Source organism: Peromyscus californicus, unplaced genomic scaffold (genome assembly GCF_007827085.1).
Source record: "Peromyscus californicus insignis strain IS unplaced genomic scaffold, ASM782708v3 Scaffold_17__1_contigs__length_78620276, whole genome shotgun sequence".
Classification (NCBI taxonomy): Eukaryota; Metazoa; Chordata; class Mammalia; order Rodentia; family Cricetidae; genus Peromyscus; species Peromyscus californicus.
Window position 1 is genome coordinate 68,743,188 of NW_026294469.1, and position 24,544 is coordinate 68,767,731.

Below are 24,544 nucleotides of genomic sequence, written 5' to 3' on the forward strand. Positions count from 1 at the left end.
TCACACCTGACAGGCAGGGCAGCAGGTTCTTCTGGTTCAACTTGCCCAGCCTACCAGGGTCCGTCTGAGGTCAGAGACGTACTTGGGAATTCCGATGTTCTTTTCCAGTAAATGAGCACCCGGAGCAGGACTGACCTCACATATGGAGAGGAGGCTCAGTAATTGTAGCGTGCTGACGCCAGCCCTATAGTCGGTAGTGAGCAGCTCCAAGCTCCGATCCTGAGTAAGGGTTGCCAGCCCCCCGTGGGATTGTTCAGAGGATTTCAAAGACCTCTCGGATCCAGGGGAGGATGGCGTCCTAGGCCTCCTAGAGCTAGCCATTGTGATACAGCTTTTTTTTCAACACCCAGTAAGTATCTCATCCTCACAGCTGTTAGTGGCTCGGCATTATTACATCTACATTGTGCCCAGAGCGCGGCGTTAGCTGGAGATAGGTTCACGTGGTCACTTGGCCTGAAAGCGCCTCCCTGTAGAATTTTTCCTAATCTAGGACACACACACACACACAGCAGAACAGAGCTGAGTGCCCGCCACCACTTCGGTCCTACCCTGCAGTGCGCTCTTTAGGACCCAGTGGGGTAGCCGTGGGATCCTGGAGTGGGCGTGCCCGCCATTGTGACGTCACGGGGCGGGGCTTCCTCTGGCTGGGACTGAGGGACAGAAGGACCGACCAGCGCTGAGTGGTTGGTAAGGGTCGTGGATTTACTTCACTTTGGTTGCTCTTCGCTGTGGGGCGGAGCCTCCCTGGGGAACCTGAGGACTCGGGGTCCAGGTTGCTATGCTTCCCGCTGGGCCACGCGTCCACCCCTCCCCCCACTAGCTGAACCCGTTTTGGGGCGGTGTCACCCCCGGGGCTTTCCGCTCTGGGGCGGTGCACCCCTTGCTTCCCCTAACCCGGGGGTATGCGCTCCTAGTCTCTGGGAGGCCGGCCAAGGGCCAGGCGCGCATCTCCAGCTCCCCAGCCTTCCTGGGCGCAGGATCGGTCCTGGCTGTGCCGGGAACCCCCGCAGCGCGCCCCTGGGAGCCAGGGCTTCGGAGGCTGTGGGTGCGGAGCGCAAAGCTCCCAGGCCCTGCCTAGACTCCAGGTCTGGCACAGGTGCGTCTTGGTCCAGCTCCTGTCAGCGCTTTACCTTTTGTTCCCCGTTCCAGGTCGGGATGGTGGCTGACTGCGCAGGATAGTGGCGGCCATGTGGAGGTGACAGTCAGCCTGTGGACTCAGGGAGCGCAAAGGAGCTTGGACCAGGTGGACGCCGCTGGCTGGCAGCGCGGCCTCGGTGCTGGCGATGGAAGCGGAAGGTTTGGGTTGGCTTCTGGTCCCGCTGCACCAGCTGGTTTCCTGGGTGGCCGCCGGGGCCATGGTCTTCGGAGGGGTGGTGCCATACATCCCTCAGTACCGAGACATCCGGAGGACTCAGAACGCCGACGGTTTCTCCACCCACGTGTGCTTGGTGTTACTGGTGGCCAATATTTTACGGATACTCTTCTGGTAAGTTCAGGACTTTCCTACCTGGGAGCGCTGCTGGAGAGATGGCTTTGTTCTTGGGGTTTTCAAGTGGCAGCTTGGAGCTGTCTTCCCCTGAAAGACCTCTGGAAGAACAGACGCTTATGCTTCGATGGTGATCGAGTAGCCCGAGCTGTTACTGAACTTACTAGGACTGGCATTTCCAGGAAGATTGGCAGGGCTGGAGCAGAGAGTCAAATACCTCCAGATCTGCTCTTTCATTTAATGGAGCTTACCTTTGTCTGATGCACCCTGGGGCCTTTCTCTGGGCATAGTTCCTGAATCCCTCCCTGCCTTTCCTTTCTAGTGTGTGGAGTGGGGTGCCAGGGTGAGAAATTAATAAAGTGCGTTAGTAACAGGATCTTCTCCAGGCTCGCCTGTGGGGAGAGCCTCTGCTGTCCTTTCTTGCTGACTTCTGCTTTTGTTGCTGTTATTTATTTAGAGACAGGGTCTCCTGGCTGTCCTGTAGACCAGGTTGACCTTAAACTCACAGAAGTTCTCCTGTCTTTGCCTCCCGAGTGCTGCCATCAAAGGTGTGTGCCACCACCGCCCAGCTTCTCCCTGACTTCTTATGTGGCTTGGATTTTCTCAGGCAGGAAGTCAGACTTTCCCCATAATACTTAGGTGGAGTCTGTTTTTTCGGCCTTCTTGGGCCAACTTCCTCTCATTTTCATTTGCATTCTGCCAAGGAAGTTGAAATTAATTTTAATAATCCCCCCCCCCACCTCCCTCCCTCCCGGAGCTGGGGACCGAACCTAGGGCCTTGTGCTTGCTAGGCAAGCGCTCTATCACTGAGCTAAATCCCCATCCCCTAATTTTAATAATTCTTGAAACTGTACGTACATGAGGTTTTTGTTGTTGTTGTTTTGAGACAGGATTTCACTATGTAGCTCTGGCTGTCCTGGAGCTCACTTTGTATACCAGGTTGGCTTCAAACTCAGAGATCCTCCAGCCGCTGCCGCCCGAGTCCTGGGATTAAAGGCATGCCCCACCATGACTATCCCATACATACTTGAGAGGATGAATTTTCAGAGGAAATTAAAAAAAAAAGTCTCCTCACTTCATGCTAAATGTCTATAGTTTTCCTTCTGGCCAATTCCAAGTCCCCTCTGCACATACGAAGGTTTTGCAGTTCTCATGAAGGTAGATGCCTGCAGAAGCCAGGGGGAAGGGATCCAGAGAGTTGGTGGCAAAGTTCTTTGCCTTTGACTTGTTGTTGACTGTTCGAAATGACCTGAGTTTTTACTAACTAGAATTAAAATCAATGTATTGATGGGTCAGCAAGATGGCTCAGCGGGTAAAGGAGCTTGCTGCCCGCGCTGCGTTCAGTCTCTTCCCCATGGTGGAAAGAGAGGCTCAGCTGCTGCTCACTGTCCCCTGACCTCCACACATGCAGAAATAAATGCAGTAAGCCTCCACTAAATAAAAACACACCCACTTTGTACAGTTTAGAGCGTTGTCAAAGGTGTCCACCCTGAATTTATGAGGAGAGAGTTCACCCTGCACTTTGGCATGCTGTCCCAGTGCTGGGCCCCTGTGTCCCTGGAGTGGGTTCTTTTCTGGGTCTGTTAGGAGGTAAGCTAGGGAGCTGATTCTGAAATGGAGGAAGTTGGTCACTGTAGCAGCTTTGGAGGACATCACCTTGCGGTTTGTCTTTGGGCCAGGCAACTTCTGAGGAAGGGGTCATTGAGTTCTCACTTTTGTTTTTAAAAAGCTGGGAAGTTGCATTTCAAAGATTGCTTCCTCTTGCTTTCCCCTGGGAGGAGGGTGGAGGTCCCCAGCTGGGTTGTCACTGTGGCTGGGTGCAGTGAAGTAGCCCTAATTAAATCTAAGGTTGAATGGAAGCAGATCCTTCCATATGACCATGCTCATACTGTTGCTCTGTGTGCCCAGGATGGAGCCTTGATTTCAGGCAGGCTGCCCAGTGTAGCCCACCCTCACTGTTTAGCTTATGGTGGTAGGGATAGGGTAGTCACTTTTTGTCTTGAGGAATACATTTTCTCCAAGTACTGCCCAAGATTGGACTACTGACCTGGTTTGGAGCAATCAGAAGTGAGGCAATTTTCCTTGTGTGCCGCAGCAGTGGGGAGGGGTCTGGTCCCCTTGCCTTTGTGCTGGGGCCTCTGGGAAGACCTCAAAAACTTCCATCATTGGGGCTTGGTTGCCTTCTGTGGAAGCCAAGCCTTGTCTACAAATGGCCTCTTTAGTAGAACCCATATCCCAGGATGTCCTGAGCCACCCAGGGCTCCTGTGGGCACTGCGCATAGTTTCCCAGTGCATTCTAGAAGACTGTGAGGGAGGGAGGAGCTGAGGGACCTGGCCCTCCTGATGGTTTCCACCTGGGGAGTGTCTTTCCATATCCTCGGAGCATGAAAGCCAGAGGTCTGGACAGTGTCTGGGATTCTGCTGCCCATTGATAGAGACACTGATGCTCCAAGGTGCTATGGCGATTCTTCTGCACTTCTCCATAGAACCTTCCGTGGCCCCAGTCTTGGTGTCCCTCTCAAGGTTTCACAGCTCAGCATCCTCTTGGAGGTCACATAGCCCAAGGCTGCAATGTCTGCGCTTCAGTGGGAACAATTCCTGGAACACACACCCCTTCCCTGTTTACACAGCTTCCCCAGGAAGGAGAGCAGGACCTAAGTGTGGCAGACTCCAGATGAGATGGGAGCCCTTCAAACTATGAAAGTTAGAATGTTCAGCAGTTTTCCAGCACTGACTGGGACACAGACCTCACCTCAGAACTCACTGGAGGTTTGGTGCGCAGTATTTTTTTTTTTAAAGGTTGGACAGTCTTTCAGGAAGAGACTGATTTAACTGTGCAAACCTAGGGATGCTGAAACTTGTGAAACTCTCAAGCCTTTCTTTCTTAGAATCCTCATCATGTTATAATGAGGTTAATCCTCGTCACTTTTAGCAGGCTGTTCACAATGAAATGTGGGTTACAGGATTTTGCATTTTTGATGTTAGAAGCTGGGGCCAAGTGATCCGTTATCTAATGTTTGCAGGTCAAGGTAGGCACTCGAAGTAGAGAAGGGCAAGAATGGGGGGCCGCCAGACTGGCGCCAGGTTCTGCTTGAGCAGAGTTCTCCACGCAGACCTGGTAGATCTGAGGATGGTGGAGCTCAGTCTCCACCACTGCTGCCAGCAGGTCTTGGCTGTGAGCGTGAAACACTGTATCTGAGAGGCGGTAACATTCTGCTACTACGGTGATAAGTTTCCTTTGATATGTAGGGAGTAGCCATAGAGATATCTAACCTCCTCCATAGGAGTTTTTCTGTTACTTTGGAACTTGGAGAGGTTGTCCAGAGAACCAGTTGCTGGACTTGGTCAACCTTGTGCACCCCACTCCAGTACGTGTCTCCTCATGTACCAGCTTTCACTCCTATGGGAGTTGTTGGACTCACCATCCAAGCTGTGTGGTGACAATCACCAGTTGACCTCAGATGCGTTCTGCTAACCCACTGTCTTAAGCAGGAGAGGAACAACATTCTTAGATATACTCAGGAGGAGATGGTTGGCATTATTTTGGTAAGAAATGGCACCTTTCTATATCTTCTAAAATTGACGATGTTAAGTGTTGTTTCCTGTTTATTTTGTCCCTTAATGTCTTTCGGGGTCATGCTTTTTGAAAGTTTGTGTCCTGTTTAAGCTGCCTTCCCATAAATAAAGCCAGCCAAATCCTCAGCTCTGTTCTTGCGACCATCAAGCTCATTAAGATTGACTTTGATGTGGCACATGAAAGCGTAAACCTTGATCTTTTTCTCTGTAGTCCTTCTAGTAGCAGGTGTCAGTTTGTTTGGGAAACTGTGCCTTCAGCCTCATGTGGCCCTGAAGTGGTACCTTCCCATGTACCCTCCCCATGTAACCCTCTTTGTGAACAAATTGCCAGCTAGATAGCCAGTGGAAGAACAGTTCCTAGAGCAACTAAGTGTAGCTGGAAGTTTTCCTGTGTCCCGCCCAGTCTGCAGCCACTCAGACCCAAGTAAACACACAGAGGCTTATATTAATTAAAACTGCTCGGCCATTAACTCAGGCTTACTACCGACTAGCCCTCACACTTAAACTCAGCCCATTTCTGTTAATCTATATGTTGCCACGTTTTCCGTGGTTTTAACCTGTGTGCCATTACATGCTGTTCCCTAGATGGCTGGTGTCTCCTAACTCAGCCTTCCTCTTCCCAGAATTCTCCTTGTCTGCTTATCCTGCCTATACTTCCTGCCTGGCTACTGGCCAGTCAGCATTTTATTAAGACAGTGTACACAAGCATTATCCCACAACAACTAAGGGCTTGATTCTGCCTCCTGGTAACTCTAAGGTTATGATTTACAATTTTCAAGTGAAAATACTGAGGCTCTGAGATGGTGGGTCATAGATGTACAGATCTGAGGGTAGTGTGGTAACCACAGGACCCTGGGGCATATCCTAAGAACAGAGCTCATCTGCTGGGCCAGCTCCATATCCACTGTGTGCCTAGGTTGTCCCTTTTCTTTGTCAGCTCCCTAAGCTGTCCTGACCTCAGGCATCTGCTTAGTTTGTGGAGCTTCTGGACTCCCAGGGGACATTTGGCCCTTGAAATCTGTACAGAGGACTTGTCCTGGACTTAGAAGATAGTCTTGGCTTGCCACCCCACAGGAAACCAAGACATGCCCCATTGCTGAGGGGAGCCTCCCTCCAGCCTGCCCTCCCTCATGTAATACCTTACTGTTGGCTCTGCTTCCCTGGGCCATAGCACACCCCATGGGGAGCTGTTTTGGGAATGTCCAGAGCTCTCTGAAGGCCCTCAAGCCCGTTAGGATTCTCTCTGACCGGGAACTATTTGTTTGTAGGCACAACTTTCAGGAACTGAAGGTAGCTTTTGGGTCAATGAAAGGGTTTGTGTGCTGTGCAAGATGGGACAGCCTTTCCTCATGGAACACACAAGCCTGGCAACACAGTCTTTGAGATGCAAGCAAGGTTGTCTCTCTGTCTCCAGCTCCTCCTTTACAAATTGCTGTCACTGCAGAGTTTTGTGAAATGCATTTATTTTGTAAATTATTTATTGTCAGACCTGGCCTGGAACTTGCTACGTAGTCCAAGCTAGCCACGACCTTATGATCCTCTGGCTTCAGTCTCCCAAGTGTGGGTCTATAGGAGTGTTTGGTTTTCATTTGAGGATTGCTTTTTAGCAAGTTCCTGGCATAGTAGTAGCCACATGGATGATGGGATAGGATGTGTCCCTGGGCAGACTTGGTGCTGGCTATGAATCAGCAAGACCGTTTCCCCCTGTGCCCTTCCTGTATACGGGCTCCAGAGCTGCAGTAACAAGCTTTACTGTCTGCCCTCCTCAGGCCTGGAGGTCACTCCTGTCCCAGGAGACCAGTGTAGTGAGGGGCCGAGGACAGGGACAGAAAGCCTGGCACTGTGGCTAGGTTTCACAGTGTTCAGGAGGAGATGGAGTTGTGGGGCTGCTGTGGAGATTCTCTTGAATTTCACGTGCTAACCACCAGTTAAGGTCTTGGAAATAACTTTCAAGCCAAACAAACTCTGAGGCCAGTTCTAGCCTACAGTGGTGAGGTTGAGGCTGTGTTGGGACCTGCCTTTGGAGAGGAGCTGTGTGGGCTTGTGTCTGTGCCACAGCCCGATGGTATTCTGCTCTGCCTAGGGTGTGATTCCCCAGACCTTGTTGGTTGCTGAATTGCAGTTCTGCCCTCCAAAGCTGATGGCCCAGTTGATAAACTTTTCAACACTAGTGGAAGCCACTAGAGTGGTTGGGGGAGGGGTAACTAGGGAGGGAAGGCGGCCCTGGGCTAGGAGGCCTGGGGTAGAGGAAGGATCTTTGGTGGGGTGTCCCTGGCTGCCTCCTCTTCTAAGTGGAGGATGTATCTGGAAATTTGGCACCCGGCTACATTTCCTCTTCAGGGAGGAAGTGGAGCTACTGTGGTCTGGAAATAGTGTCTTGCCTGGTTAAGAATAGATTTTGACAGGACGGTAGGTGGGTAGGGTCCTCTCATACCAGTATGTGGCCCTGGGTGGGTATCTGTGACTAGGTCACAGAGTTCATGGAGGGGAGATGTGGCTTTGGAAAAGCCTCATTTGGGCATGGTGTTCCAGGTCTCCTGCTGAGTCTGACCTGGGTCACCTGGCCCTCCCCCATTCCAGCCCAGTTCCACACGACCCTGGAAGAGGAAGCAGCCCGTGCTAGGGCTGTGGTGTGCTGGAGACCCTCCCCTGGACTCCTTTCCAGTACGTAGCTCAGGCTCTGGTTGAGGAAGGGCTGTGGAAGTGCCAGCAGGGCCTGGCATCTGCTTCCTTCCTGATGTGGGCTCTCTCCCTCCCCCAGGTTTGGAAGGCACTTCGAGTCCCCGCTCCTGTGGCAGAGCATAGTCATGATCCTTACCATGCTGCTGATGCTGAAGCTCTGCACCGAGGTCCGCGTGGCCAACGAGCTGAACATCAAACGCCGCTCCTTTGCAGGTGGGTGTGTGACGTCTCCCAGAAAGTCTTGCTGAGTCCATAGACAAAACTTAGCTCTTGTGAAGCAAAACAAAAAACAAAACAAACAAACAAAAACCCAAAACACTTCAGTGTTATCTAGGCCGCTTTCTTTTCACTAAATGGCGGTTATCTGTAATTGATAGTAGTATTTTCTATGTTGTAAAAGACCAACCATTTCACAGTTTGAAACAATTAAGAATGTCTTTCCTGGAATCTGGGTGAGGTTTTAACTCCTCTTCCTGGCACTTTTGTTCACATCCTGACTGCGTGTTGTCACAGAAGAACTGGAGAAGCCAGAGTCGTTTCTGTGTGCAGCTGCCAGGGGACTGAAGTCTCATCAGTGTGCCCATTAGTCATGCCTCACACGGCACAGTCACCCACTAAGGTAGAACACACCCAGGGTCTGCGTGTTCTGTGGTCTGAGGGTCTGAAACACAAAACACTTGCTGTTGCTGTTTTGGCCTTCCCTTCACAAAAGCTTTCCGATACAGGACTCTGCGGTCAGTGCAGCCTGGCGGGCTTCTTGGGTGCAGGGGACTTAAATCCTGCCTCCTCCTCTTCCTAATGCTGGTTCTCTTCCTTTCCCTCCCCCTTCCTTTAGGACTAGTTCTCTCTCCATAACTCAGGCTGGCCTTAAACTCTCAATCCTCCTGCCTCAGCCTCCTCAGTGCTGGGAATATAGGCACATGAGCAGCACACCCAGCAAAAGCCTTCCTTTCTCTTTCCACTAGTGAACTAGTACAGCTCTCCCTTTGCTTTGGTCTGAAAGCTAGCGTGTGTTAAACTTGCTTATACAAGTGTTTGGTTTCGTGTTTAGTTTGGGGGCCCGCTGTGGAGGTGGTGTCACTACATTTTTATTTCCGATCATTCTTTTCCCCCATTCACAGGATTCGTCTGTGTGTCTGTTTCCACCTGGTTTTAGTAACACAGGTGATGCCATCCCTGTCTTCGTAGACAGTGGTCACACCCGGTTTTGGGGGCGAGGCCTATAAGGATGATAGCTCACGTCCATCTTCTGGCAGGTTGTCATCCATTCTTCCCATTGATGTCATCCCTAATCTCCTGGGTATCTGTCTCTTCCCCACCCTCCTGGTATCTTTGTTAGAACGACACCAGTGCTGGTGCTGATATTGAGAATCCTCCCCCCATCTCTCTGTCTCTCTGTCGTCTCTCTCTCTCTCTCTGTCTGTCTCTCTCTCTCTGTCTCGGAAACAGGATACCACGTAGGAGCTGAGGCTTCTCAGGGCTCTACGTGGTACCATGGGCTTGCTTCTTAGAAGCATGACCTGCCTGCCCTTCTTCTCTATGCTCCAAGCTTCCCTATAACAAGATCTGAGCCCCTCTCTGAGCCTCAGCGTCCACTTGAAACCGATGCCATCGTGGCTACAGGGGGCTGGGTCCTGCCCATGCTTGCACCTGGGAATCCTGAAAGGCTAAGGAGACGGTTGTAGCCAGAGGCTTGCCGTGGGTTTGCACCGCTTCTGGGCTGCAGATACAGGAATTGGTTTGTGGCTTTGATTGCCATGTGTGTTGGTTCTGATGGTGACCCATGTCAGATGATTGCTACAGAAGGTTTGCATTGTATGCAGTGTAGCAGACCTAGAGCAGAGTTTTATTTACTCAGAACCATGCTGTGCTTGTCTGTTCACCTCAGGTGACAGACAGTGCGTTTAGGGAGCTTTGAGAGCATACCGGGGTTGGAAGTGTAATACCACAAGACAGTTTAGATGATAAAGTGGTGGTCAGTGGAGTCCCGATTGTTCTCTTGTGTGTTGCCCTATATATGCATAAGGCAATGTTTGTATTTTGGTAACTAGGATTGAGTCAAAATAGTGAATAGCCACAGTTTTCAGAGCTAGGACTGGGATAGGAATTTTTATCGGGGCCCGTTATGGGCATAATATTGACCCCAGGGATGTCCCCCTAATTTAGGAAGGGCCTCTGCAGATGTGATTAGTATGTGGGATTCTGAGGAAGAACATGATTCTGGGTCTCCTTTGTGGCTAATTTAAAATCAAGGACTAGAGCAAGACCCACCTCATAAACCTGAGGGTCACTGGACCTCAGACTTCTCTACCTCTGCATAGGGCAGTGGTGCTTGTCTGAGAATTATTATTTTTGTTGCTGTTATTATTTTGTTTTTTTGAGATAGGGTCTTGGCTGTCCTATAACCCACCATGTAGACCAGCCTGGCCTCAAACTCACAGAGATGCTTCTGTCTCCCGAATGCTAGAAATAAAGGCATGCATCACCACACCCAGCCAGAGAATTTTTGATATTTACAGCTTCAGCCCTTTCAGCTTTTGAGTCTAATTCATATTTACAGAGTTTCATGTCTGCTTTGCTCAAGTCACTGATCCTAATGTATTCCTGAGTGTAGCTTTAATGAAACGTGGGGGTTCATTTTCTGGCATCTCTCAGAAGGAGGAGGAGGGTGGTGTGTGAAAAAACCCAGAAAGGCACTCTGGTGCCAGCCCATGGTCTGGTCTCCTAGTCCTGCAGCTGCTGAGCCCTGGGGCCCAGGAGATACCTCGCTTTCTTGCCTGCAGCTGCATTTTACACAGAAGGTTGGTGCCTCCTAACAAACCATTGAGCTCCATGCCAAGAATAAATATGGCTTGGTAGCCCTGTGGGCCTCATGAGGCACAGTTCAGGCAAACTGCTTGTGAAAATAATTAATGAAGAGCTAGGAAGAAGGCACCTGCCATCAAGTCTGACAGCGTGAGTTTGATCCTTGGGACCTAATTGGTAGAAGGAGAGAACTGACTTCTGTATGTTATTATCTGAACTTACGTATGTCATGCCATGCATGTGCGCATACACATACACAGACAAATAAATGTTAAAAAGTTGAAAAAAAGAGTAATTAGTATAAACTTGTTTATGTGTATGTGTATGTTACTGGCGCACACCATACAGAGGTCAGAGGAGGACTTGGGTGTTGTCTTAGGGTTTCTATTGCTGGGAAGAGACACCATGACCACGGCAAATCTTACAAGGGAAAGTATTTAACTGGGGCTGGCTTACAATTTCAGAGGTTTAGTCCATCATCATCATGGTGGGACATGGTGGTGAGCAGGCAGACCTGGTGCTGGAGAAGAGCTGAGAGTTCTGCATCTGCAGGCAGCAGAAGAGAAGATAGTGAGCCGCACTGGGTGTAGCTTGAGCATGTGAGACCTCAAAGCCCGCCCCCACAGTGATGCACTTCCTCCAACAAGGCCACACCCACTCCAACAAGGCCACACCTCCTAATAGTGCCACTCCCTACACGCCTATAAGGGCCATTTTGTTTAAACCACCACAATGACCAAAAAGCAAGTTGGGGAGGAAAGGGCTTATTTGGCTTACACTTCCATGTCACAGTTTACCATCAAAGGAAATCATGACAGGAACTCAAACAGGGCAGGATCCTGGAGACAAAAAGTGATGCAGAAGCCATGGAGGGGTGCTGCCTACTGGCTTGCTCCTCATAGCTTTGCTCAGCCTGCCTTCTTATGGAACCTAGGACCACCATCCCAGGGTTAGAACCACCTATCGTGGGCTGGGCCCTCCCTCTCAATTGATGTTCCCTCCTCTCAAATGACTCTAGCTTGTGTCAGATTGACATACTAGTTAGGACAAGTAACCTCTGTTGCACGCTGCCTTACTCCCTCGAGGCAAGGTCTCCCACTGAACCTAGAAATCACCATTTTCCAGCTAGGCTGGCATAGCCATAGCAGCTTTCTGTGTGTGTGTTCTGGAGAGCAGAATCCGGGTCCTTATGCTTGCACAGACAAGTGTCTGTACCCACTGAGCCATTCCCCCAGCCCTATGAAAGACATTTGTACATCGAGACAGGGTCTCTCTATGTAGTCCTGGCTGCTCTGGAACTCACTATGGTAGACCAGGTTGGTCTTGAACTCAGAGAGATCCTCTTGTCTCTGTCTTCAAAATGAAAAGTCTCTATAATATTAGGACAATTGGAAAAAAATTTAAGGTTTTATATATTTATTTATTTTTAGTGATAACATTGAGTTACAACTATTTAAAAATGTCTTTACCCATGCCTTCCTTGGGAGGCAACGTTGTGACTTAATGTTCTTGTTAAAAAAAAAAAGCTTAAAAATGTTCCAGTTGCTTTAATATTATACACTTTTTATTTTGAAGGTCATTAATTCAATTTGCCAGTTGATTAAAAACAACAATAAAAATAAAAAAAAAAGCTGGACATGAAGGCCTGTGCCTTTAACACGCCTTTAGTCCCAGCACTTGGGAGGCTAACTCAGGTAAGTCTCTGAGTTCAAGGTCAGCCTGGTCTACATAGCAAATTACAGACCAACCACAGGGCTACACCATGAGACTCCTTTATCAAAACATTTAAAAAAGTGATCTAAAACATCAAATACATGATGTGTTGTCTTGCTATAAAGAACACGCAGAGTGTAGGCTCACAGTAGATTTGGAGGAAGACAGAAAGAAGAAAGTAAGGTAAAATTGACCCCTGTGACTATTTTGAACATTTTGATACTTTTTCCAAGTCTTTTTTACACTCAGTGGCTTATCACAGATTTTGTTTAATTTCCAAAATTGGAATCAAACTTAAAAATTCCACACATTCCATGAGATTTTTTTCCAACCTCCCTCTGTTCGCTTAGAATGAGGGACTCGTAAGTACCGAATCTGGGGGAGGCAGGGACAGGGTGGCCCCACGGGACAGTGTGACGTCTTCTTGCCAGGGATGTCCACTGTGCCTCTGCAGCCTGTGAAGAGTGGGCCTGCCCTGGAGGTTCTGGGTTTGTTTTGGTTTTCAGTTTTTAATATGTGAAATCACTAACATTTATGAAGTGGGGAGTCAGTCTAAGGGAGCCCACTTGTGATTAAGCCCACACTGGGAACCCACCCTAACCCCACATTTGAGCCCATACCTTGACCCCACCCTGATCCCTACTAGGGTTAGGACCCACGTATGCTCATGCTACACAGGTGCTCTGCCATTAAGCAGCATCCCAGCTCAGTCTAGCATGTTTTGAGGCAAACCCCAGACATCGGCTCGTTTGTAAGTGATTCAAATGGATCTCAAAACACTGGTTCTCAACCTGTGGGTCAAGATCCCCCTCAGAGTGAGTTGAACAACGACCCTTTCACAGAAGTTGCCTGAGACCATCGGAAAACACAGATAATTACATTGCGTTTCATAACAGTAGTAAAGTTATAGTTATGAAGTAGCAACGAAATAATTTTATGATTGTGTGTATGTGTGTGTGTGTGGGGGGGGGTCTCCACAACATGAGAAACTGTATTAAAGGGTCTCCACATTAGGAAGGTTGAAAACTGTTGATCTAGAAGTTGGTATAGGAAACAGTCAAAATACCCATGCCATCCGTACAAGTGCACAATTCCATATAATTAATTGGTCGTTTGTTCTGACTTTTGGCTATGTGGCTATGAGTCAGGGTCTGAGCACAGGTATCCTGTGAGGGCTGGTGGTCTTTTTTCCTCAGTAGTTGGGCCAACTCTTTCTCTTTTGTTAACATTAATCACTCCTGGTCTAGAAGCCCTTCCCAGCCCCCTTTCTCCCTGCACTGTCCACCATGAACTGTGGGTTATCTCTTGGTATCCACCTCCATGTGGCTCTCCGACATTCTGCAGCAACAGCCGGCCAGAGCTGCAGACTTCCGAGGGTCTCCAGGAGGCCCTGTGGTGCATGCTTCCGTAGATATCCACAGCAGTGGATGCCTCTCTGTCCTTTTGGCCCTGGAAAAGCATTTTAAAGGTAACTGGATCCAGAGGTTGATTGGCCCCAGGATGGCTTTCAGGGTTTTCAGGACACACTCTTGTTAGGGTTCTTGGCCCCTGAGGAGATCTTTTATCCTTGAGGGCTGCACAGTGTTTGTTCAGCTAGAGCACCTCTGGGCAGAGGCTCTGTGTCCCCTCACTGAGCTGCCAGGGCCGATTTGTGGAGGAGATGGAGGTCTCCATCAGTTTTTGCAATTGACTTCCTAGAAGCTGCAATGATGCTTTTACACCATGCTGAAGTATGACTTCAGACCTGGCTGGTGGCACGTGATGTGTTCTGCTTGGCTGTTGTTATTATACTTGCTGGTGCCCCCTTGTTCTGGCCAGTTGTGGGTGCTTGGCTGGAAGCACTGCGTCTTTGGACCCTTGCTCCATCTCTGCAGGATGCTGTGCATTATCTCCTCTCTGGACTACCTCGGATCATGTCCTAGCCGAGCTCTAGTATCAGATATTGCTGGCGCAGGCCACGGTTGTCATCTGTTTTTTTCAGTGGGTCGAGGTGGGAGGTGTTTTTGGAGAGGGAGCCCCTCGTTACTGCATGGATTCTTCCTGCTGAGCCCTTGTGGCAAGACCAGCTGAGCTTCAAACATGGCTCTGCTCTTCCACCACCTGTGTCCCAACTGTGTTTCTCAGGAACCCAGAGTATTATGGGATGTGGGCCATAGCCCATACTGTTCTTATAAGGGGGGATAATGATGTCAGCAATGTGGTTGCTGGAACAGTGGGTGGGTTGGAGGGTTACCCACTCAGGGTTGAGTGATCTTAGGCCCCGTTCTGGCAGAGATGAGCCTCAGAGTCACTATGAGCGGTGCCTCTAACCAGATGCTCCACCAGCTGGATATGTGTATCCATTTGAGTGATTTTGTTTCTAATTTATTCTGGTTTTTTTATTTAAATTTTGTTCTATAGTGTATTTTTCATTTTAAACTTCTCTTAGTAGTTATTTGACAAAATCGTGCCTCAGAGTCAGAGAGTTGAATTTGTCTGTGTCAACTCTTGGTGCTCAGAACTCTAGGTTGGGGCTTTCTAGGGTGGATGGGTAGTGCCTATTTATGGGCCAAGGTTTCTTTCATTGTGACGAAAATGTTCTAAATTGGTGGTCATGGTTATTGCCCATGTCTGTGGGTGTGCAAGAGCCACTGAGCTGTAAACCTTACAAGGTAAATTTTTAGTGAGTGTTGTGTGAGAGGGTTGCCTTTTCAAGGGCTTCTCTGCTGCTGCTGAGAGTCACAGTAGGAACTTCTGTGTTGAACCTGCATCCACCCCAGCTCTAAGCTTGGCTCACCTTGGTTCTATCGCCTGAGCTGCCCTGTCCATCCATCCCACCTGCAGCCATTGGCCACATGCACGTGGTGGTCCTGCTATGCAGACCTGCCTTCCTGAGTCTTGGGAAATGGAGCACACCTATGTCAGCTGAGTACTTGCTTCTTAAGACCCCCCCCCCCACATGAGCCCTGGGCCTCATCTTCAGGTTACCCTAAAACTGAAGCCGGGAAAGAAGAATCTGGGCTGTGTGTGCAATCTGGTCTTGGAAGCACATAGCATCTGAGGATTGGAAAGGATGCACACACACACACACACACACACACTCACTCACTCACTCACTCACTCACTCACTCAAGGGTAAGACACAAGTTATACTTCCTGATGAGCATCCAGCCATTTCTGGGGATCCGATCCCCAGTGCCTGTGGAGAATGGAACAAATCTGTAGAGATGTGTGATGGCTACAAATGCCTCATTCTTTTCTCAGCTTGGGACTTTCTCCTGTCTGCCCTATAAACAGCAATTTCCAACTCAAAGCCTGTTTGGCTGTGAAAACAGGAGACCAAAGGAGCTTCAGGTGCCTAGGGACATTACATGTCCTGCACTTCTCTGTCCTGGGCCACCATCGGGCCTTTGCTCTGCCCAGACTTTGTGCCTGAATGTTCCAACATGTTCTCTTTCTCTCGTTCTATGTTGTGGGTCTTGATCTTATTAAAGAGGCACCGGTAAAATTGTCTTGAATCATAGCTGGGTGTCAGGAGGTTACACTTCGCGTGGTGCTTGTGGTCTGCTAACCACAGATCTGGTGACAGGTCCCGGTTCCTCCTTTGCAGCCTCTCACAGGGAAGAGGTCATCTTCCGTTAGCTTCCAGTTGTTTACTTCCACAGTGTGCTGACAGGAACACAGCCGGTGACCTCACCTCTGTTTCAGCAGATTATACCCAAAAGTCAGAGTCTACCAGCTGCCCCGAGGTGCCCTGGCAGGGAGGGCCCTGGGCTGTTGACCTGGTGCGGTGCCAGCAGGAAGTTAAAGCATAACTGTTGATGGTTCCCGATGTCCTGCCTGTTCTAGGTGAGATGTCTGCCCAGGCAGGCTGAGTCTCTCTGTCATGATGTCTCTGCACCATGCCTGCCACATTCACTGTTAAACTGGCTGCCCTTTGGCGGTGGACCTACTGCTGGATGTGCTCTGAAATAGTCATACCACGTGGCCTGGAAGAGCATTTCAGCCCCGGATTAACTGTCCTCAATCCCAGGCTGCCTGAGCTTCTAGCGACATGAGAATTGGGGCCTGTCACAACACGGTAGTTAATGTCCCTTGACTGTAGAAGCGAAGTGAGAACTTGCTGGCTTAGATTTTGGTGGGGATTCCCCCGCAGCCCGCCCCTCCCCACCCACCCATGCACACTGTCTGAGGATTTTATCAGAAGAGGGTAGATTGGAGGATAGTTCAGAAAGTGGATATTTGAAAGCAAACAAAAATCTTCTGCTCTGATGTCTTTGCTGTTTTGTTTGTTTGTTTGTTTGTTTTCAGAAATGCAAACAATGCCAGGAAATGCCCACTTACCAGTGTTAAAAAGTCTGTTTTTGTCTCCTTTCTTCTTGTTTTGTTTCTCTCTTTAAATGTAGCTACAGACAGTAAGGACGAAGAACTCAAAGCCCCCCCCAGGCGGCCCTACCTGGGTACGTACTACTGAGGTACTACTGAGACACTGGCTCCATCTCACCCCTGCAGCCTGCCTGCCCCTTTCTCTGTCGGCTTCCATCTGCACTTACCCGTGACCTCACAGTTGCTTCACCAAGCATGGCCTGTTCACGGCATGGTACTCTTTTAGCCCACAGCTCTGCTGCTCTCAGCCTGGAATGTTTTAGAACCTGCCAATTTAAAGGGAAGGGAGGACCAAAAGGAAAGAAGAATGGATGCAGAAAATGCAAGATGACGAGCTTTAAACTCATTCCGAGCTAATTCTTCTTGATGGCGTGCCAATGGAATTATTATCCCCATTTGCTCTTGAATTGTTCATTGCTGCTCTGTAGAGGTAGTGCCGGCTTCGACCTGGCGATCGGTGCTGCGGCCTCACTGACCTGTCGGCTCTGCACCACTTCCTGACTGCTTGAGACTGTCCACCTGAAAGGTCACATCCCCTGCAAGGAAGGACAGCAGTTTGCTTCCTTTCCGGTCTTCCCAGATCACCCTGGCTGGCTGGAGACGAGAGAAGATGTGTGTGTGTGTGTGTTCCACTCTTGGTTCCCTTGAGGACTTCTGTCTTTCCTCATTGAGTGTCACTCTGTCTTTTTGAAGTTGCCTGTAATGGCTGAAGGGAGCCCCTTGCTATTGTGAGCTGAAGGGGGGCGGTTTGTGTTGCAGCAGTGGATGGCGCTGGCTGGGCCGTGTGCTGTGTCTGTGGAGATGATGATTGCGTGAGTTCTGCCTTTCGTTCCATTTTTACGGTGATTGACCTTCACGTGTTGAGCTAAGTTCCATTTGATGATAGTGTCTGGTTACCTTTTAACTGCTGGATGCCATGGTCAATATTATAGTGAAGGTTTTTTTAAGTCCATATTCACAAAAAGTTTTGGTCTGGAGTCCTTTTATGCTGGCCATGGCTTTGGTTTTGATATATCCTAAATAGAGGCCCGCATTGTTCTGAATACTGGCTAATGAAGTAAGTTCTTAGGTGTTTGTGAAGGGTTGAGCCAATTCCTCTTTAAAATTTTGGTACAGTTACTTGGTAAGGCTGGATAGACCTGGACTTCTAACAGTGTCAGCCCCACCTTCTGAGTCCTCTAGATTTTCTGTGGCTTTCTTCACCCATCTTGGTTCATCTGTACTATGGTTTAGTTTCAGATTTGTCTCAACAGCTGTGGGCATATCATTTTTTTTTCTTATCTTTTTTTTTTTCTTTTCTGAGAAAGGATTTCTCTGTGTAGCCCTGACTGTCCTGGAACTCACTCTGTAGACCAGGCTGTCCTCGAACTCACAGAGATCCACCTGCCTCTGCCTCCCGAGTGCTGGGATTAAAGGCCTGCGCCACCACTGCCGGGTGAGGGCAGACATTTTTCTTGTTCTTCTGTAACCCTTTTTACTTACCTGAGCACTTGGTCCTGGTCCTTCTTTTATTCCAGCTCTGGTGATCTGAATCCTGTCTCCATCCTTTGTTTTTGTTACTCTACTTACAAGTGTGTCAACTTTATTGATCTTTTCAAAGAACCAACTTTTGGTTTTCTTTATCTAGTTTACTGAATTCCACTTTTACTGCCCCACTTTGGTTGTTTGGTTTTCTGCCTGCTTTTGGCCATAGTTAGCACTTTCTTGTGATTTCTTAACATGGGGGATTATTGATTTTAGCTTTTTTCCTACTGTACTTTGGAATATCTGTGTTTACAGCCATAAAGTCACTCTGCAATGGTGGACTGGCCTCCTGTGTGTATTGGTCTGTTGTGCTTTTTTCTGTCTTATAGTGTTTTCTCATTTTCTTCAAAATTTCTTCAGTCCATTTACTATTTAAGAATACATAGCAACCTTCACGTTTGTGAATCCCTCACATCTCTTGGCTGGTTTCCAGTAACATCTGCTGTAACTGTGGAGAATGCATTCAAATATTCTGAGGTGGAGCTCGTTCTGGGCCCCTCCTGTGGTGTGCTCTCTCTGGGAGGTGATCCTTGCTGGTAGGAGAGAGTGTTTCACTGTGGAGGGGAGGTGGGTGCCTGCTGGGTCATGGTTTACAGGAATGCTGTGGTCTTCTCTTTCCTCATTAGTTAATCTGCCCAATTGTATCCATTTTGAAGGTTGGCATTGACATTTCCAAGTATTTGTTAATTATCTTTCATTTCTGACAGCTGTTGCTTCCTTGATTTTAGAATAATTGTTGGGTCCATATGCAGCTGTGCTGTTCTGCTAGACTGACCCTTTCTTTTTGTCATTATGAAATGTCTCCGATGACATTTTGTTTTGTTTTAAAGCCATCCTTCCTGCTCAGTATTGAACCCAGGGCCTCATGGGTGGGCACTTCCGCCAAGTTCCCTCCTCAGCCTTCTTTTTTCTTTTTCTTTGAGTTGCCTAGGCTGGACTGACTCTGCACTCTAAGCAGACCTGGAAGGTTTGACCCTTTGCTTCAGCTTCCCGAGTAGCTGAGTGGCTGGCCCACCTCACAGTTCTGGCTTAAAGCTTATTCTAATGTTAGCAGAGCCTCTGTGGATCACCTGAGGTAATGATTTTAACAGCAAGCAGATGGCAAGTTCAGGGCCATCCTGGGTTACATAGCACGATCTTGTCTCAAAACAAGATAAAAAAAATTACAGGGCCAGTGAGATGGTTAGGTTGGTATTAGATGGCTGCTGTTGAGCCTGGAGACCTGAGATGGATCCTCAGACCCATGTGGTGGAAGGAAAGAACCAACTCTCACATAGTGACCTCTGACCCTCACGTGCACACCATTGCACTCATACAGATAAATGTAATGCTAAAAATCAAAATGATTTCTGCTGTATTATCTGATTCATGTTTGATTAATGTTTTAATATGTCATTCTTCTTGTCTTTTTTGTGTGTCCCTGTTCTTTTAACTCTATAAGACTTTTTTTTTATATTAAGTGACTATTTTAATAGTGTGGTATTTAAATCCTTTAGTAATTTTAAACTATGTATTGATAGTTTTTTTTTAAAGTTTCTCTGAGATTTACACTACAGATTTTAACTTATCAGACTCCTTTAAATTTGTATTAACTTCAGTTTGATGAGAACTAGGAAGTCTGGTGTAGTTCCGCCCTCCCTCTTCTGGTGTGTGAGGACTACATTTGCATTTTGTTTATGGGTGTTACAATTGTAACTATGTGTCTTGTGACTGTTACTCTGTATAGATTGTACTCCTTCCTACTAAGATGAGGGGACAGAGGAGAGGAGAAGCTAGTTACTCTGTCGGGCTGCTTACATATTTTGGCTACTCTCTTTTCCATCTGTGGGTCTGAGTTACCACCTCGGGCACTGCTCTCCTGTGCTGATTGGGAGACTCTATCATGGAAGGCGTGTTAAGACACCCCAGATAGAGGTCTTCTGCAGTTCCTTTGTAAGCCAGTTAAGACAAGAAAGGTGTGTAAGTGTGTACTTGTATTCTTGTAGTTTTGTTTAATTTTCTTTTTGTGTGTGGAAGGAGTGTTTTTTCTTGAAATGGATTTTCCAATGCAGTCCAGGTGGTCCTCAGCCTCCCGCCCCACCCCAGTGCTGGAGTCACAGGTGGTCCTCAGCCTCCCGCCCCACCCCAGTGCTGGAGTCACAGGTGGTCCTGGAGTCACAGGTGGTCCTGGAGTCACAGGTGGTCCTCAGCCTCCCGCCCCACCCCAGTGCTGGAGTCACAGGTGGTCCTGGAGTCACAGGTGGTCCTCAGCCTCCAGTCCCACCCCCAGAGCTGGAGTCACAGGTGGGAACCACTCACTTGTATCTTTTTGGAGCAAACCTGCATAATCTCCTTTATGTACACATTCCATTTTTGTCCTGTGTGTTCACATGACCTCTGCTGTCACTTGATTTCCGCGTGGAAAGCAACAGTGTCCCCAGCTCTTGTTTATCCGGGGACCTGGTTTTCTCCTTAAGTAAAGAGCTTTCTCCGGGCGTGGGCGCTGACTCCTGGCTGATGGTGGTTTTTCTTTTCAGCACCTTGAACGCCTGCCATCCCTCTGCCTTCTGAACTCCATTGTGTCTGGTGAGAAGTCAGTGAGTGGCTCATTTACTGGGGTCCCCTGTAAGTGACATCATTTTCCTCCTGCTCCTTTCAAGATTTTGTCTTTGTCTCTGACATTCAGCCAGAGTTGGTGAGGTGCTGAGATCTGTGTTTTGTACTTGGAGGTAGTGGGGCTTCTTGGGTTGGCAGATCTGTTTGGATTCTGTGGTCATGGTCTCTGAGTCCTTTTCCTGTCCCCTCTTCTCTCTCCTCCTCTTCAGGATGCTCAGTGTCCTGTGCTGCTGCACTTGGTACTGTCTGTGTTTCTCAGAGGCACTGATATTTTTCTTCCTCAGGCAGCATAATGTCCATGGAATGTATTGAAGTTCACTGACACTTCTTTTAGCTCAGGGTTCTTGTTGAGCCCAGATAATGAATCTTATTCCAGACAGCACGGCTCCAGATTCTCCTGGCTCTCAGTGATTTAGGAATGCCCTTCCATTGGGTGAGATGATATCCTGTACCTCTGTTAGTTCTTTCTATCTATTCTTTGGTTTCCCTTGGTTCTCCATATGTTTACAATACTGTTCTGAAGTTGTTGTTGTTTTCCTTCTTAGTCTAATGTCTCTGCAAATAATGTTTCTCTTTTTTTGCTGTTTCCCTTCCATGTAGGGACTACATTTCCCTGTTTGTTTGCATCCTGGACATTTAGAGTTAATATTGTGACAGCCACGGGCACTAATCTCATGCCTGGGGAGGGTATCTTATTTGCTTGTGTCCTGGTTTGGTTAGATGGGGCAGTCTGAGTCCTCTCCACCCTCCTGTCTGCCTGAGGATATTGGCTCTGTGCTTCTCCCTGGTCAACGTGGAGCTCCTGAATGCTCTGCCCTCATTGGTACCCCACTTGGCCTCCACTGCCTCCAACGATGGCTCTATTGTCGTGCTAATACTCTGGGTGATGCTACATCACAGTAGGCACTGGGGGGGGGTCGTCATTAAGACCAGTCTGAAAGTTGCTCCGCTTTCTGGAGATCTCTTAGCTGCCTGCTTCTTTTCCCCCCCATCTGGCCATGGAGCCACTAGCTGCTGCTGCTTCCTCATTGCTTCCCCTCTCCTTCAAGACCAGTTCTGGTTAGGTAGCCCAATGTAGCCCAGGCCAGCCTGGTAGTCACCCGTCTACCCGTCTTAGTTCCCAAGTATAAAAATGACAAGTGTCCGACCATTCCTGGCTCAACCTCCTCTTCATCATTCAGGACCCAGGCCTTCACTCTTGACAGCATGCTCTCGAGCCCAAGCCTATGCTCTGTTCTGAGTCTCTGTCCCTTAGGGAGGGCCTTGAACTCCCTGCTCTCATAGCTGTCCCCAGGACAGAACCTCAGATGCTGCCCCAGAGCCGGTGGCAAGAACAGTAGTGAACCTCTCAGGGCAACAGCTTCCTTTGAGGACAGGCCCTGGGTGACCTCTGGTCTTCTCAGCCCTCTCCTCCTGTATGGAGTCCCCACCCTGTGTATGCTGTGGTGGTGGCACCAGTATTCTCAGTCTCACATCTGTGTGGAACTCCTGCCCTGACTGTGCTGGCTGGGCAGGGAGCCCGGAGCAGAGGAGCTGAACAGGGGAGGGGCTGCTGACTGCAGCTGACCAATGCTGACTGCATAGACTTCTGTCTCTACCAGCTCAGGAGCTTTCTGGTACGGTTTTCTACAGCCTTCTTACCTGACTGTTCTGTTTAACTTGAAACCCTGGGGCTAGAATTAGGGAGGGCGTTTCCTACAGGCTGACCACAGGCCTTGGTGCTGTTATCTGTCAATGTCATCGAGGAATAAACTCGGGATTGAGTGTTCCGTGGTGGCTTACTGTTGGGACAGAGCTCAGTGTTGTTCATAAGGCTGCTGTAAAGCAGGAACCTGAAAACGTCTTGGAAGTGAAGGCACCATTTGGGGTGGTAGAGCTGCTTGTTCTGGTGCTCCCTGGGCCAGAGCCTTGCTGGGCCCTTTCAGCTGTTTGTGAGCTGTGCCGTAATGAGCTCGTATGGAACTGTTCGGAGCAGAGGCTGCTTTCGTCAGCTGCAGTAATGGAGACATGAAGAGTGTCACCAGGGTGACATGACAGGTGTGGGTCACTGAACCCTCTCTCCTGGCTCATCTCTGCATTGAAGGGAATCCTGCTAAGGAAGGACATTGCGTACTGCCTGACCCTACACGCTTCAGCATTACCTGTCAGTGCCATTGAGGGAAAAACTTGGAGTTGAGTGTTCCAGCCCTCTGTTGGTATGTTGGTAAGGACAGAGTCAGAAGGGACTTCTGAAGTGACTGAGTCAAGAGCACCAACAGTCTGTCCATAACGGGCACCACTGACTCCAGCTTCCCCGACTCTGGAGTCTCTGTAGCCACAGTGATGTGGTAACCCCACCAGCGGCAGGACCATGACAGCCTTATTTTCGCGACTTCAAAGTGCATTGGGATGCTGACCTCGGTAGCTGCTTGTTTTATTCTGGTCAAGCAGTGGGTGCTCCCAGTTAGTTTCCCAGGGGACCCTGTCTGGAAACCAGGAGTGGGGAATTGAGCAAGGCACACCCCCAGCCCTGCTGCCCAGCTTCCTTGGAGGGCTAGGGCTCCATTCCCAGAACATTGATTCTGGGTCTCTGAGCCATCCTCGCCTGTCCCTTGTCTGTTGTGGGCGAGGGCAGTGCTGGGGCGGGTCCGGGCCACCAGTCTGGTCTGGAAGGCCAGGAGGGCCATTTCAGCTGTTGCAAGAGGTCTTGCTGTTATTGTAAAAATCTATTCATGTATCTGCCCTGAATTCAGGCAGAGTGCAAGCTGGTGTTGGCCTGTGGAGGGCGTGGGTCATGTGGCTCTTGTCATCTGAGCTCCAGGTGAGGAGGCTCCGTGCCCTCAGTCTGAGTTCCTGTGAGCATTAGCTGCAGTAAGGAAGGCTGTGCAGGAATCTATACCAGGCTGGCTAGGCTTGGGAGCTTTCTATTTTTATGTCATTTATTTATTTATTTGGACATTACCAAGTTTAATTTGGACCACAGTGATTTTTTTTTTCCTTGAGCCATTTGAGGTTAAGTGTTTCCAAACACAAGGATGTCCGCCCACAACTGCCCAGAATGTTGCTGTCAACAGGCCTCAGTGTCCTTCAGACAAAAGGGCCCAAATAAGTTGCTTCGTGCTTTATTGTCTTACCTCTAGGAGCAGACCTCTGCTTTGCTCTTGACTTTGGTAAACCCGTGCTGGACTCTGGTTTCCGTTTGTCTGCCCTTGCTCTGGTCCTGACCTGGGATGCTCTGGCTGAGATGGTTTTCTGACCAAGGGTCTAGCCAGGCTGGGGGTTGGGGGGACTGGCCTGGGGCCCCTCAGGGCAGGCAGTCTGAGGAGGATAACTGTCTCAGACTCTCAGGTGATCCAGGCAGATGGTGCTAGCAGCTAGGAGGTAGTGAGGGGCAGACTGCGCTGCTGAGGAAACAGAATGCAGCCAGTGCGTGAGCCACACAGAGAAGTGCAGAGTTCTCAGTAGTTCATCAGAGAAGATGGCAACGCCAGGTGCAGCAGGGCATACCTGGAGCCCCACTACTCAGGAGGAGCAGGAGTCTGAGACCACCTGGGCCAAGGCGCCATCTCCCAGACAAGTGAAAAGACAAGGGTCCAGTTACCCTTTATGTTCACTTTACAAAACATCCTTTCAGTATTCAGTCAACACAGACGCTGGACAGACCTCCTCTTCTTTGTACTAAGCCTTTGGAGTTAGACATGTGCTCCTCCATCCCTGGTTGGGATGCGTGGTCTAGCGTGTTGGTGGGACCCTGGAGAGGAAGGCGGAAGCAGCTTTGCCACAGCTGTCTAAGAAGGACCTTTGGGTTTGAAAACAAGC

The 24,544-nt window shown here is 49.1% G+C and overlaps 1 protein-coding gene across 3 annotated transcripts in view; it reads left to right on the forward strand.

The window, feature by feature from the left end:
- Positions 1–567: 567 nt before the first annotated feature.
- Positions 568–24,544, forward strand: part of Slc66a2 (solute carrier family 66 member 2) — a 36,807-nt gene continuing 12,830 nt past the window's right edge. Inside the window, exons 1-4 of one of the 3 annotated variants that reach the window (XM_052742654.1) lie at positions 568–687; positions 1,150–1,486; positions 7,824–7,957; positions 16,648–16,701. In XM_052742654.1, coding sequence (XP_052598614.1) covers positions 1,284–1,486; positions 7,824–7,957; positions 16,648–16,701 — 391 coding nt within the window. In that variant the 5' untranslated portion in view covers positions 568–687; positions 1,150–1,283. Of the gene's footprint in view, positions 688–747; positions 773–1,149; positions 1,487–7,823; positions 7,958–16,647; positions 16,702–24,544 lie in introns of those variants that run through there. The other 2 variants (XM_052742655.1, XM_052742656.1) reach the window with 2 other exon arrangements.